General features: G+C 40.7%; 1 protein-coding gene across 1 annotated transcript in view; it reads right to left on the reverse strand.

Annotated features, from left to right (window-relative positions):
- The window catches only part of TLN2 (talin 2), a 454,271-nt gene that overhangs the window by 18,392 nt on the left and 421,763 nt on the right, over window positions 1-14,116 (reverse strand). The window contains exons 53-54 of the mRNA XM_007458874.1: window positions 3,637-3,742; window positions 2,634-2,758 (exon numbers count right to left, since the gene is read on the reverse strand). Coding sequence (XP_007458936.1) covers window positions 2,634-2,758; window positions 3,637-3,742 — 231 coding nt within the window. The remainder of the gene's footprint in view (window positions 1-2,633; window positions 2,759-3,636; window positions 3,743-14,116) is intronic.

Below are 14,116 nucleotides of genomic sequence, written 5' to 3' on the forward strand. Positions count from 1 at the left end.
TGTAGGGAATGCCCACTGGCCCAGTGGGGCAGTCATCACAAACTTTTTAAGTGCTGTTATTTTTAAAACATTGTCTTACAAAATTTTAAAACATAGACCCTCCCATCACTCCAATCCCACCATCATTCTTGTACATCCCCCACCTGTCTCCTTCATTCACAAGTGCTTAACAGAGTTGTGATCATACTGAGTACATGATTCCACATCCTGTTTTACTTTTCACTTAATATTATGCCAGGACCATCTTCTTCATGCTATACAGTCCTACCAACCATTATCTTGAGTAGCTACATACTCTTCCTTCAAGCAGACACTCAGGTCACACCCAAATTCTTGCTACTGTGAACAAGGATGAAAGGAACAACTGTCTCACGCACACAGAACTTTCTTCCTCAGGACAGATTCCCAGAGGTGGGATTAATGGCTCAAGTGGCACAGGTAAACCAGAAACCTCCCCCGTGGGACTGCACCGGAATTTCTGACACTGGGTAGGCCCGGAGGACTGGTATGGCCTGAAACTGCCACCTCCAGAGCCCACACAATGCTGCTTCCAGCTCGGTCAAGGCCATCTGACTCTGGCAAGTAATTTGCCTCTGATTCTGCATCCCTAGAGCAGGGACGCCAACAGCGCTGCCTTGTGGACTTGCTGTAAGGACCAGATGAGTTAATCTATGTAAAGCACCTAGAAGATTGCCTAGCACATGCTTGGCACTCAATCAACATGTGCTTTTAGCCTTTTTTTTTTTCTCTTTTTCCTAAGGCCATCAGCTCATGGATCTATGGAATAATTTTTATTTCAGGCATTCTCCTAGGAGGTAGTAGATAAAAGTCCTAGAATCATATTTTCAGTGATGGCGATACGCTGACTGCTTACTACGTCTATGGTATGTCAGGTACTGTGTTCCTAGATTATCTCATTTAATTGTTATATCAACAATCCTATGGAATAGGAACTCTAATGACTGTTTCTCAGATCAAGAATCATGAGATAAATCAATAGCTGGACAGGGGGAAGCCAGAATTCAGGGATACACAAGAGCTCAGGAGGGCCCTGCAAAAGACAATGGGAAAGGGATTGGGACTGCAGCTCTTAGAGTACGGTGAAGGGTCAACGTGAATTAGCGCCAGGCTACTCCTCCAGGAGAAAGAGCACCAACTGACATGGCTCCAGAACCAGCAGACAGAAGCTTTCCCGAGAGAGGAAAGTATGTGGTGAATCAGATAAGGAAAAGGAAAAACGAATTAAGTTTAAGGCCTCTAAATCTCAGTCAATGGCTGCTGCTTCTTAGCTGAAAGTACATTTTCTACTCATGATTAACTTATTTTTATAAAGCAGAAATAAAGCCAAGTCCAGAAAATGGAGTTGCCCTTACACCTACACTTAGCTCTGAAGTTTGTTGAGAAAAACTTGGACAAACTTAGACCACCTAAGACCCTCAGGTTAAGGACAGTAAAGAGGACCCCAGCAAACTCAAAACCCAGAGGCCAAAAATCTTAGATTACATCTTGATGAGAAATTCTAAAAATGCCTTTATTAAATCTAGCGTGACAATTAGGAGACTGGCTCTAAGAATTCCACGGTTTTGAGAATGTCCGCAAGTCTAACAGATTCACTATATGTCCAAGTCTATTTTACATACAGCATCAGCCCGGGAACTGCTTTTGAGTGCTTTGGTATATTCCAGTACTCAAACTCCACCCTTAGGTTTTTTGTTTTGTTTTGTTTTTTGTTTTTTTAAAAGGGTAGAGTTTTAGGCACCTAAACTGGGAGATCCAACTTTTTTGTTTTTGAAGAGAAGAGCCAGATTTTAATTCCTAAGGTATCTGGATCCTTGGAAGGGAGGTGAGGTTACAGGAACCAGTAGGGACTTGCTTGAATAGAAAGATAAAGAGGCCTCCTCTGGTTCTACCATCTTCTCACTGAAGACAGCCATGGGGGCAGGGGGACTGTGGCTTCTTTACGGGGCTGGGCTTTGCCCCCTGGACAGCACCAGGGCACCATTCTTTTTTGTAATAATTGTCCTCTCTACTGTCCTTACTTAAAGTATCTTTCTTTTAAATGACTTTCTCTTAACACATACTCATGATCTTAGTAACTAAGTTCTCAACATTTATCTAGATGACAAACATAGATGGAGAAAACACACCAGCCAACCAGAGTCTCCAGCATATACTGAAAACATCTGTTACCGGGTCCACTTTTGAGGTTCACACTACTCTCTATTGATTTTAAGAAAAGGAGAGACCCAGCATTGCTATTTCTGGTGAAAAGCATGATGGAAACCAGAAAATTAGAGGGTGACAATCTCACACTCAGCAACGGGGACTTTCTATAGAAAACATCCAACACCTGCTTTACGTAACGGTGGAACGAAGTCAAGATTTTAAATGCCGGGATTCTTCCTCTCGATACCCAAAGGTATTTCTTGGGATGGTTAACCTGAAAGACCCACCCTTGGGTTTTTTTTTCCATACCCTGTAAAAAGGTGCTGGGCAGGCAGAACAGGTTTGCAGCTTGCTAGTCCAACCACAGGGAAGGAGACGAGCTCCCTGCAGCCCATTTGGCTCCATTTCACAGCCATCCACCGGGAGACCTACTGACATCAGACAAGCAGCCACACGTGGACACTCACTTTTGGTTTTGCTCTTGGCTTCAGCTGCTCTAACTTCTTAGCAGCAGCCTCAATGGATGCTGCAGCCCCCAGTAATTCTGTTTCTGCAATGACGGTTGGGTCTTCTGGATCCACCCACTCTGTTCCTAAAAGCAGTCCAAAGAGGGTCATTCTTGGTAGCTGCAGACCTCAGGGCAGTGACTTAATTACAAACGATATCAGGATTTGCATGCAGGGATGCTCCATAAGCTGACTAGCTGCGTTGTCCTAAGGGATCTTTTCTCCAGCTGTCACTAACATCAGCCTGGTGCAGGGGTCGGGGTGGGGAGTGCCTGTCTGACCCTGATTTTCTCAATCAGTTGTATAGACAGCCCTACCACAGGATCAGTCATCAATGATAGTTCCAAAGATCGAGATCTCATTGACCAAGGCCTGCTTGAGTTTTACTCTGACTTGTAACTTAAAGTTCATGAATGCAAGTAAGCATCCTCAGGAGACTTGAGACTATGCTGAGCGCAGAGATTTGTCATTCTTTTCTCCTGGGAACTCAGGAGGAATAGCCATTCCCCTCAAATGCAAACAAAGGGAAACTGGTAAGAAAACCCCTCCCGGGTGAGTCGATTGCTTCTTCATAACCACGAAGGGGTGTGCAAACAATATACTACCCAGATAGCACCGTTTCTAAACACCAAGGGTATTATTTCAACGAGAATAAATATTGTGATGAAGGAAAATGCAGATAAAAATGGATGGCAAGACCCTTAAAAGAGAAGTGAGTGGTTCTAGATGGATCATGACATATAAGTTGAAGCACTTAATACAAAGACTGGAGAAAAGACTTGTTTCAGGAGAATATTACTTTTTAAGTCTAACTCTACTCCCATTTGCTTCTGAAGAAAAGCTCCTCACTGTATTCCTTTTGACTGCGTTTGCCAAGAGAGGGCCTGTGGAGGCTGCCCATCCTCTCTGCTCAGTTTGCTGTCTAGGACTGCCCCACAGGACGACACGAGAGAATCCAGCCTACCTTTCATGGCCTCCGCTGCCTGGATGAGCTCGGTCACGGCACCGGCCACGCGCTTGGAGAAAGCAGCCAGCTGGTGCTTGAGTTCTGGGGTTGGTTTCTGAAGAATCTATGGGTGAAGAACAAGCCAAACGCATAAGGAAGATGGTAGCCACTGTGACAGGAAGCCCACTCTTGCTGGTGGACGCAGAGCTAGACATCCTGGTTCGAAGTTGCTACTCTGTCACCAAGTGACTTTAGAAATTTAGGGGAAAACACATAAGACTCACTGGCCTTCAGTTTCCTCACGTGAGAAATGAAAAGCTGGGAACCAGGAGTTTTCCTAAGGTCTTTCTGACATACTTCCCTAAGATCACAAGGGAGATGAAGTTCTTATTTGCCTTTTTGTTTTTACCTAAAACAAACATACGTACACGGAAATTACCCAAAATGTAAGAATGCTCTGAGTGAACGTGAATGCCCAAGGCTGCAGGTCAGCTGGTGTTTGTGACAAAGCAAATATGGGGTCAGAAGAAAAGTGTGACTCAGGTGGGGTCTTGGAGACAAAAATCTCTCTGAGAAGGGCTGTTCCTGAAAGGACAATCCATTTCCAGGGTTTTGACTGCAAGCTCTCCTGGGAGAAGTCCTACGGACTTTCCTTCTTTTAAACCTAGTTTAAAGGGGTTTTAAGTTTGTTTTTCGCTTTTTTGCTGGTGTTAAAAAAGATACTAAAAATCTACCCCTAATCCAATTTAAAGGACATCCTCAGCTGATTTCTTCTCAAATTCATTCAAGAATGGAATTATGAAATGGGTGAGAGTTCCCTACCATCTTCCACCATGGATTTACATCTGACTTACACCACCTTGTTCCTCCCTAATCTTGAAATTCTTCTTTCAATATTCTTTCCTGCATCTCTTACCCATGCTTCAGAGGGGTCATCTTGAGATTTAGAAATGCTAAGACATTCAGGAGGAAAGCACCACTGCTGTCTCTCTATGCACAATTCTGAGCAGACAAAGCCTGGGCTTTGGTACTGGACAAACCTGTGTTTCAAACCTAGCTTCACCTGCTCCTGGTTTGTGAACAATGGGCGGATTACTGAACCTCTCAGAACCCGTTTTCTCATCTGTAAAACTGGGATAATGCCTACTCCTCAGGAGTGGCATAAACATCAAATGGAATAACCCACGAGAAGCATCTTGCACAATGCCTGGAACACAGCAGGCATTCATTAAATGTTCATTCCCTTCTTGGTATCCCATACCCTTTTCACCTGACCAGGTATCGTACTCTTTCTTACGAGTCTGGAAAAGATGTCTTTTGGACCCCAAAACTGTAAGAGAACTTTAAAAGAAGCCTGGTAAAAAAAAATCTGGGGTTGTGGGAGTTAATGGGGTTACAGATTTTTTTTTTTTTTTTACATCTTTATTGGAGTACAATTGCTCTACAATGGTGTGTTAGTTTCTGCCCTACAACAAAGTGAATCAGTTGTACATATACACATGTTCCCATATCTCTTCCCTCTTGAGTCTCCCTCCCTCCCACCCTCCCTATCCCACCCCTCCAGGCGGTCACAAAGCACCGAGCTGATCTCCCTGTGCTATGCGGCTGCTTCCCACTAGCTATCTACCTTACGTTTGGTAGTGTATATATGTCCATGCCTCTCTCTCGCTTTGTCACAGCTTACCCTTCCCCCTCCCCATATCCTCAAGTCCATTCTCTAGTAGGTCTGTGTCTTTATTCCTGTTTCACCCCTAGGTTCTTCATGACATTTTTTTTTCTTAAATTCCATATATATGTGTGAGCATACGGTATTTGTCTTTCTCTTTCTGACTTACTTCACTCTGTATGACAGGCTCTAGGTCTATCCACCTCATCACAAATAGCTCAATTTCGTTTCTTTTTATGGCTGCGTAATATTCCATTGTATATATGTGCCACATCTTCTTTATTGGGGTTACACATTGACCAGCCCCAGACACACCAGTGCATAGAAGACGTTATGTTACACACTTGAACTGATTAGTCAAAGATTCTTGAGTAACCACTTCCCAGGCTCTATTCCCTACCCTCCTTCCTCTTGTAATCTTCTAAATTTTATATTTGCTACTGTTCTGAGTTCAGCTGCTCTGTTATTCTCATTCCCTCACCCTAGGACCTATCTACACATAGCACCATGCAGATATTAACTCAGTATAAACCAGTGAATGAGTGAACAAATGAACGAATGAATAACAGACCAACACACTACTGGAGACAAGTCCTAATATGATGGCATCCTAGACTAGTTCCAGAAGATCACCAGAACCATGGAGAGGTGGAGGGGAGGGGTTAGATGCCTTTTACTTTTTTAACACAGCCAGTTGGCAGGCAACTGAATTAAGGGTAGGTTCTAGAGTCAATGTACCTCAGTAACTGTGGTCCAGTTACTTATCTTCTCTCTAAGCCTCAGTTTACTTATCTATTAAATGAGCACAACAAACAGTCCTTTCATTACAGAGCTGTGGTAAGACTGTATAAATTAATACATAATTTAATATAGTATGCATTTCTATCAGGACTACTGATGGAATTGGTCTGATGCACGGCCTGGGCACCAGAATTTCTAAAAGTTCTCCAGGTGGTTCTCATTTGCAGCCAAAGTTGTAAACCATTGCTCTAGATCAAATGGGCATTTGCCACTACCTAATTGTAAAAGGCTTGTACTGTATTTGTCTGAAACAATACATGTCGTAAGGCTACTAGGTGAATAATGGCTACAGCTCAGGGACTAAAGAGCAAAGTAGTCCACAGGCTTTGCTATTTGCTTTTTCTACAGTGGGCAACACAACGTGAATAAGCAAGGAGTTAAAGGTATGATGGGGAGACTCACAGTAAATGGTGCAAGACTGCGTGTTTTCCCCTAAGGCCCAGAATAAGGTAAGGATATTCGTCCTCACACTTCCATCAGTATTGTACTAGTATTCCTGGCCAGTGCAGCAAGGCAAGAAAAAGAAATAAATGGCACACAGATGGAAAGGGAGAAGTAAAATTGTCTTTGTTCATAAATAACATGAATGCCTATGTAGAAATTTCTAAGGCATTTGTTTAAAAAAAAAAAAGGGAAAAAAAGCTAGAATAAATGAGTTAAGCAAGGTCACAGGATATAAGGTCAATACACAAACATCAATTATATTTCTATAAGCAGTAAAAAATTGAAAACTTTGAAAAAAGCAATACCATTTATAGTGGCATAAAAAATCATGAAATACCTGTTAAGTTAAATACTGTTAAATTTGACAACAGATGTGCAAGATGTGGATGCTAAAAACTACAAATGTTGTTGAAAATATTAAAGAAGACCTAAATAAATGGAGAGATATACCATATTCTTGGATTAGAAGACTATTAAGATCAATTATTCCCAAATATCCCCATGATCCCAGTCAAGATATTGACAAGATGACTCTAAAATGTATATAAAATACAAAGGACCTAGAATAGCTAAACCATTTTGAAAAAGGACAAAGCTGTAAGTTTTAGAATACCCGATTTCAAGACTCATCATAAAGTTATAGTAGTGATCAAGACAACAGGATATTGGTACATAGACATACAGATGAGTGGGGCAGAAAAGAGTCCAGAACTAGATTCACACATATAGTCAACTGATTTTCATTAAAGGTGCTAAAGCACCTTTAATTCAATGAGGACAATTTTTTCAACAAATGATGCTGGAACAATTGGATAGCCATAGGTAAGAAAATAAACCTGACCCTTTCCTCACCATATGCATAGATGAACTGGAAATGGAGTATAAACCTGAATGTAAGAATTAAAACTGTGTAGAAGGAAATAGAGGAGAATAACCTTTGTGATCTTAGCTTCTTAAGTAGGCGACAAAACACGTATATTATGCTTTAAAACTTTAAAAAAGCCAGCAATCCCACTACTGGGCATATATCCAGAGAAAACCATAATTCAAAAGGACGCATGTACCCCAATGTTCATTGCAGCACTATTTACAATAGCCAGGTCATGGAAGCAACCTAAATGCCCATCAACAGAGGAATGAATAAAGAAGATGTGGTACACTATACAATGGAATATTACTCAGCCATAGAAAGGAACGAAATTGCATCATTTATAGAGACGTGGATGGACCTAGAGACCTTCATACAGTGAAGTCAGAAAGAGAAAAACAAATATCGTATATTAACGCATATATGTGGAATCTAGAAAAATGGTACAGATGATCTTATTTGCAAAGCAGAAATAGACACACAGACGTAGAGAACAAACGTATGGATACCACGGGGGGAAGGGGGGTGGGATGAACTGGGAGACTGGGATTGACATATATACACTACTGATACTATATATAAAATAGATAACTAATGAGAACCTACTGTACAGCACAGGGAACTCAGGGCTCTGTGGTGACCTAAATGGGAAGGAAACCAAAAAAAAGAGGGGATATATGTATACGTATAGCTGATTGACTTTGCTGTACAGCAGAAACTAACACAACATTGTAAAGGAACTGTATTCCAATAAAAATTAATTTTAAAAAAAGCAGGAATTTGAACGTTTACGTCTTAGAACTTTAAAAACATTATGCTAAGTGAAAGAAGCCAATTACAAAAGATCACATGCTATATGATTCTGTTTACATGAAACGTCCAGAATCGGCAATCTACAGAGACAAGAAAAAGATTAGTGTTCACCTTGGGCTAGGCGTGGGGATGAAGGGAATGAGGAATGACTGCTAAAGGGCATGAGGTTTCTTTTTGGGTTGACAAAAATGTTCTAAAATTATTATTATGGTGATAGGTGTACAGCTCTAAATATAGTGAAAACCAAGAAGCTGTATGCCTTAACTGGGTAAATTTTGCCACATGCCAATTATATCTCAATAAGGTTGTTAACAAGAAGAGAATCAATCAGGCAGGCAAATGAAAGACAAAGAAGGAAGCTGGTGAAGGGTAGCAAAGTATGTCACCCCAAAATATGCCTTTTTGGCATACAGATTGCTTTGAGTTGATTATTTTGAGAAAAATCAGGCATGGGGGATGCTCTGAAAACAGGAAAGTTACTCTTTTGAAAGGGTAATTCACATTTATAAAAGAAATCTCCATTTGTAAGGGTGTCTCCCCCTCTGTACCAGTAAGAGAAGGCTGAGTGAAAATCACAAGAGAATCTTATCGATGATGAAGGCTCTAAAACCTGCTAACAACCTTACCCTAGTTAACCCTGCTTTTCCTGGCCACCTCCTGTAACCAGCCTCCTCCCACCACATACACCTTTTCTTTTCTTTGCCTGAAAGTGGTATTTAAGTGGGTGGCTTAGGCTACCTTGGGAATTGCCCAGTTTTTCCCCTGGGTATCTTCCATTTATCCACGAGGTACACCATGTGAATAAACTTTTGTTGTTCTCTTGTTAATCTGTCTTATTACATGAGGTCTCTGGCAAGAACTCAGAAGAGTAGAGGGAAGATTATTTTCTTCCCCACACTGGGGTATAATCCTGAAAATAATTCGATAACCTTTGCAAACATCCAGTTCATCCTAAATGTTTAATATTTTATATGTAAGACATATTTTCATTTTACTTTCATTTTTATCCGAGTTCTATCTGCACATTTTGTTTTCTCAACTCTCTGCCTTGCTGTCATTTTCTTTCTTTTTTAACATACATTTTTCTCCCCCCCCGCCAGACACTTATGAAAATGAAAATACAAGTGACACCCTAAGAGAAACTATCTGCAGAAAATATATCTGACTGATGAAATAAAAATTCACATTTTAAGGCAAGACGAGAACAATTTAAACATAAAACTTTTTCTCTGCCCTTTGGCCTCCTCCCTCCCTTCTAGTGTGCCTTGTGCATCTGCATTATGTGTTAACAGACCTCCCCAATAGCAGAAATACCTGCTCAATCTTAAAGACCAATTTTTCTTCTTCTGACACCAGTTAGAAAAAAGCCAGACAAAACTCCTTAGAAGATAGCATTCCTTTCTCAATCCTGCAAAGGGTCACGATGACCCACCACTCACCTTTACACGGAGAAATCTTTGGTGAACTTCATGTACAATATCAATATATGATTCCCTTAAAGACAGCGATTGGTGCAGAATAGACTGTTTACATGATCTGGGCAGATATGACACTGGGCCGCACCTAGTGGAAGTTCTCAGCTTAAATACTTACTTATGACCTTACTAATGTTACCAGCTATATTACTTGTATGCTGCCTATTTTACAAGATTATTGTTTCTTGCATTACCAAATGTGTGACTGAGCCTCAGATAAAACTGAGGATGAGTAGGTGACTTGAAATGATTGACCAAATATTTAGTTCCATAAGATCAATGCATAACTCTAGAAATGGGAAGAAGCAACCATTTCCTGGACCATGACAGACTAGTAAGACAGATGGTCCAGACACTTTTGGTTATTATTAACAGGGTCTGGTCTATGAGCACTTTGAGTGGCCTATCAATGAAACCCTCGCCTGACCTGGGAATGAGTATTCCTAGTGTCGTGGACAAATTGGTCACAAAATGCCTTCTAACCCTTGGTGGAAATTAAGACACCACCACATACCCACTAGAACGGCTAAAATTTAAAAAACTCACCACTCTAAGTGCTAACAAGGACATGGAGAAATTGGAACTCTCATATACTGCTGGTGGAAATAACCACTTTAAAAAAGAACTTAGTAGTTTCCTAAGAAGTTAAAAATATACCCACCCTGTGATATAACTACTCTAGGTATTTATCCAAGAGAAATGAAATCATATAGGTAGAAAAACTTCTATATAGGATGTTCTTAGCAGATTTATTTATAATAATCAAACCTGGAAACAACCCAAATATCCATCAACAGGTGTTCTGATTAACAATTATGACACAGCCATATGATGGAATACTACTTAATAAAAGGGGACAAATTATTGGTACACATAACAATGTGGATGGAATTGAAAATACTGATGCTGGGTGAAAAAAGCCAGACAGAAGAGAGTACACGCCCGATGACTGCTTTTATATAAAAGTCTGGAAAATGCAAACAAATCTGTAATAACAAAAAGCAGACTAGTGGTTGTTTGGAAATTTTGAAGAATAACGGATAAATTCGTCATTTTGATTGTGGTGATGGTTTCACAGACGTATTCAGATATCACTACTCAAATCGTACACTTCAAGTATGTGTTCCTTGTATGTTAGTTATGCCTCAATAAAGCCGAAACAAAAGTTAAGGGTGTGGTAGGGAGATTCACTGGAATCATCAAAGGGGAGTGGTGAAAAGACTTCTGTCTTTATGTTTTAAAATTTAATTATTTATTTTAACATCTTTATTGGAGTATAATTGCATTACAACAGTGTGTTAGTTTCTGCTGTATAACAAAGTGAATCAGCTGTATGTATACATATATCCCCATAGCCCCTCCCTCTTGCATCTCCCTCCCACCCTCCCTATCCCACCCCTCTAGGTGGTCACAAAGTACCGAGCTGATCTCCCTGTGCTATGTGGCTGCTTCCCACTAGCTATCTATTTTACATTTGGTAGTGTATATATGTCCATGCCAGTCTCTCACTTGGTCCCAGCTTATCTTTCCCCCTCTCCGTGTCCTCAAGTCCATTCTCTACATCTGTGTCTTTATTCCTGTCCTGCCCCTAGGTTCTTCAGAACCATTTTTTTTTTTTTTGATTCCATATATATGTGTTAGCATACGGTATTTGTTTTTCTCTTTCTGACTTACTTCACTCTGTATGACAGACTCTAGGTCCATCCACCTCACTACAAATAACTCAATTTCATTTCTTTTTATGGCTGAGTAATATTCCATTGTACATATGTGCCACATCTTCTTTATCCATTCATCTGTGGATGGACACTTAGGTTGCTTCCATGTCCTGGCTATTGTAAATAGAGCTGCAATGAACATTGTGGTACATGACTCTTTTTGAATTATGGTTTTCCCAGGGTATACGCCCAGTAGTGGGAATGCTGGGTCGTATGGTAGTTCTATGTTTAGTTTTTTAAGGAACCTCCATACTGTTCTCCATAGTGGCTGTATCAATTTACATTCCCACCAACAGTGCAAGAGGGTTCCCTTTTCTCCACACCCTCTCCAGCATTTATTGTTTGTAGATTTTTTGATGATGGCCATTCTGACTGGTGTGAGGTGATACCTCACTGTAGTTTTGATTTACATTTCTCTAATGATTAATGACGTTGAGCATTCTTTCATGTGTTGGCAATCTGTATATCTTCTTTGGAGAAATGTCTATTTAGGTCTTCTGCCCATTTTTGGATTGCAAAATACTGAGCTGCATGAGCCTTGATGGAGGGAGAAAAACCACTTCGGTATACACTCTGGCTCTAAGAAAGGGAACGGCCCTGTGGCAAAGCACCCTATTTAAATGAGGCAGGAGGAGCAAAGGAGTTCTATTTTTATTCTGCAATTAAGTCAACATGATTTCTCATAGCAGGCAACAGATAGAATGAAATTAAAGTGTTGCTAGTGGAAGCGACGGTAATTTTAACCCTGTCAAAGACCTCACATTGTGGTTAAGCAGCAATATTGATCTGTGGTTACTGCAGAGGCCAAGTGGCTGCCTCTCATCCTGCAACAGAAATCCTCCATGACAAACCAGCCAAGAGCAAATGCAGAAGGCCAACACTGCTCAAATGGGCACGTCTAAAGCTTCATAAAGCAGCGCCCAGGGCAGCAAGGACGGGGTTCTGCCTAAATTAGATCTCATTGTTTGCAGACTGATAACTGGATTCTCAAAAAAACAAAAACAAACAAACAAAACCCCCCAAAAATCCCCAAGGAGGGGTTCTCGATTTGGAGTTTCTAAATTCCCAAAGTATCCAGCTAGGGGTCTGGGAACCCTCTTAACAGTTTAAGGGACATTTGTGTTTATGTGCTGATGTTTCTCTGATGAGGGTAGGGTGAGGCAGGAGATGGGCTTTTAGCTCCAGGGGGCCCATGATCCACAAAAGGTTAAGAAAGCTGAAATCATGATAGTTATTTCTGCCTAGACAGAGAAAAAAGGAGGATGGTATTGGTAAAGGATACAAAATTGATTATTATTGAGAGACTTCTTACAAAATAAGGATCTGAACCAAATAAGACAAAATATTATTTAACAAAATTAGTTAATTATAGATGGTAGACACGCAAATGTTGATAGGGTTTTAAGATTTTTTTCTAAAGTAAAACTAAAATACACAAACCAGCCAAAAAAGGTGAAGAATCCTTGGCTCTAGGATATTTGACCTGAACAAGCCTAAAGTAGCATACTTTCCCCCACGTTTTCATGTGTCCAAATTTAAGAAAAGCAGCCCCTAAAGAAGATGGCTAAACCTCCTTGGACTACCTGAAAGTCACCTCAAATTTATTCCTCTAAATTGCTGGATGGACACTTCCTCCAAACCTTAATTTCTAGTTTTCTCTTTCCCCTTTTGTAAAAATTGGACAATTATCTGACCTTTCTTCAGCTTTCAGAAATCTTACTAATCCTCTCTGGTCAGCTAAGAAGAGAAGTCAGCTTTACAATGATCCAGGAGGACCATCCTAAGATCTCCTGTTACAGTTTCAATGTCGGCTGACTTTCTTTTCAGGATGGAGGTACTGTGGTCATCTGATGACAATGCGTGAAGACCAGTGAATGAGGAGGAGGGCAGAATGGGGCATACTCTGTGTGTGTGTGTGTGTGTGTGTGTGTGTGTGTGTGTGTGTGTGTGTCCATGTGTGAAAATCTCTAGCTTTAACTGCTTTTTTATTCACCACCCTCAAATAGCTAATCTTAGTATTCTTTCCCTCTACCCTAAAGGTAATTTCCACATAAATCTGATGTCTTCTCTAAATTGTCAATTTGGCTTTCGTTTTCTGATTGTCAAAGTTCCCTCAGAAGTGAACACTAGTTTCCGTATTCGTGCGTCTCCATTTCCCTAATTTCTTCTCGCGTCTCTGCCAGCTCTGTCCTGAGCGGTCTTATGGCTCATGGTCCTCTTATGTGGAACCATCTTCCTCGTGTTTAGCCTCATGTTAGTCCATATTTCTTTCAAGTCTGCTTTGGAGAAGGAGTGAGGGCTCATGATGGGAAATGTGAGCTCATTTTCAGCTGCAGGCCCAAGGAAACTGCTAATGTCTGCAGCTTAGGGGACAGAACGCTGTCACAGAGGTTCTACCATTTTCAGTTAGGAACTGGTATTTTTTTCATGTTTATGATAATCCTCTGGATGTTTCCTTCCTATATTTTTATTGGAAAATACCCTTCAAAGAGTATGTGTAGGTCTCTAAAGAGACAAGAATAAAAATATGGACAAATACTTGATGCGATTTCATTCTTATCTACTTGGATGAACCATCAGCACTTGTCACCATAAAGAGGGAAAAACCTCTTTCTTGTAAAAGATGAGACAAATTCTGGATGCTGTATAAAAGTTTTCATGTTGGGCTTCCCTGGTGGCGCAGTGGTTGGGAGTCCGCCTGCCGATGCAGGGG

Source organism: Lipotes vexillifer, unplaced genomic scaffold (genome assembly GCF_000442215.2).
Source record: "Lipotes vexillifer unplaced genomic scaffold, Lipotes_vexillifer_v1.1 scaffold102, whole genome shotgun sequence".
Classification (NCBI taxonomy): Eukaryota; Metazoa; Chordata; class Mammalia; order Artiodactyla; family Lipotidae; genus Lipotes; species Lipotes vexillifer.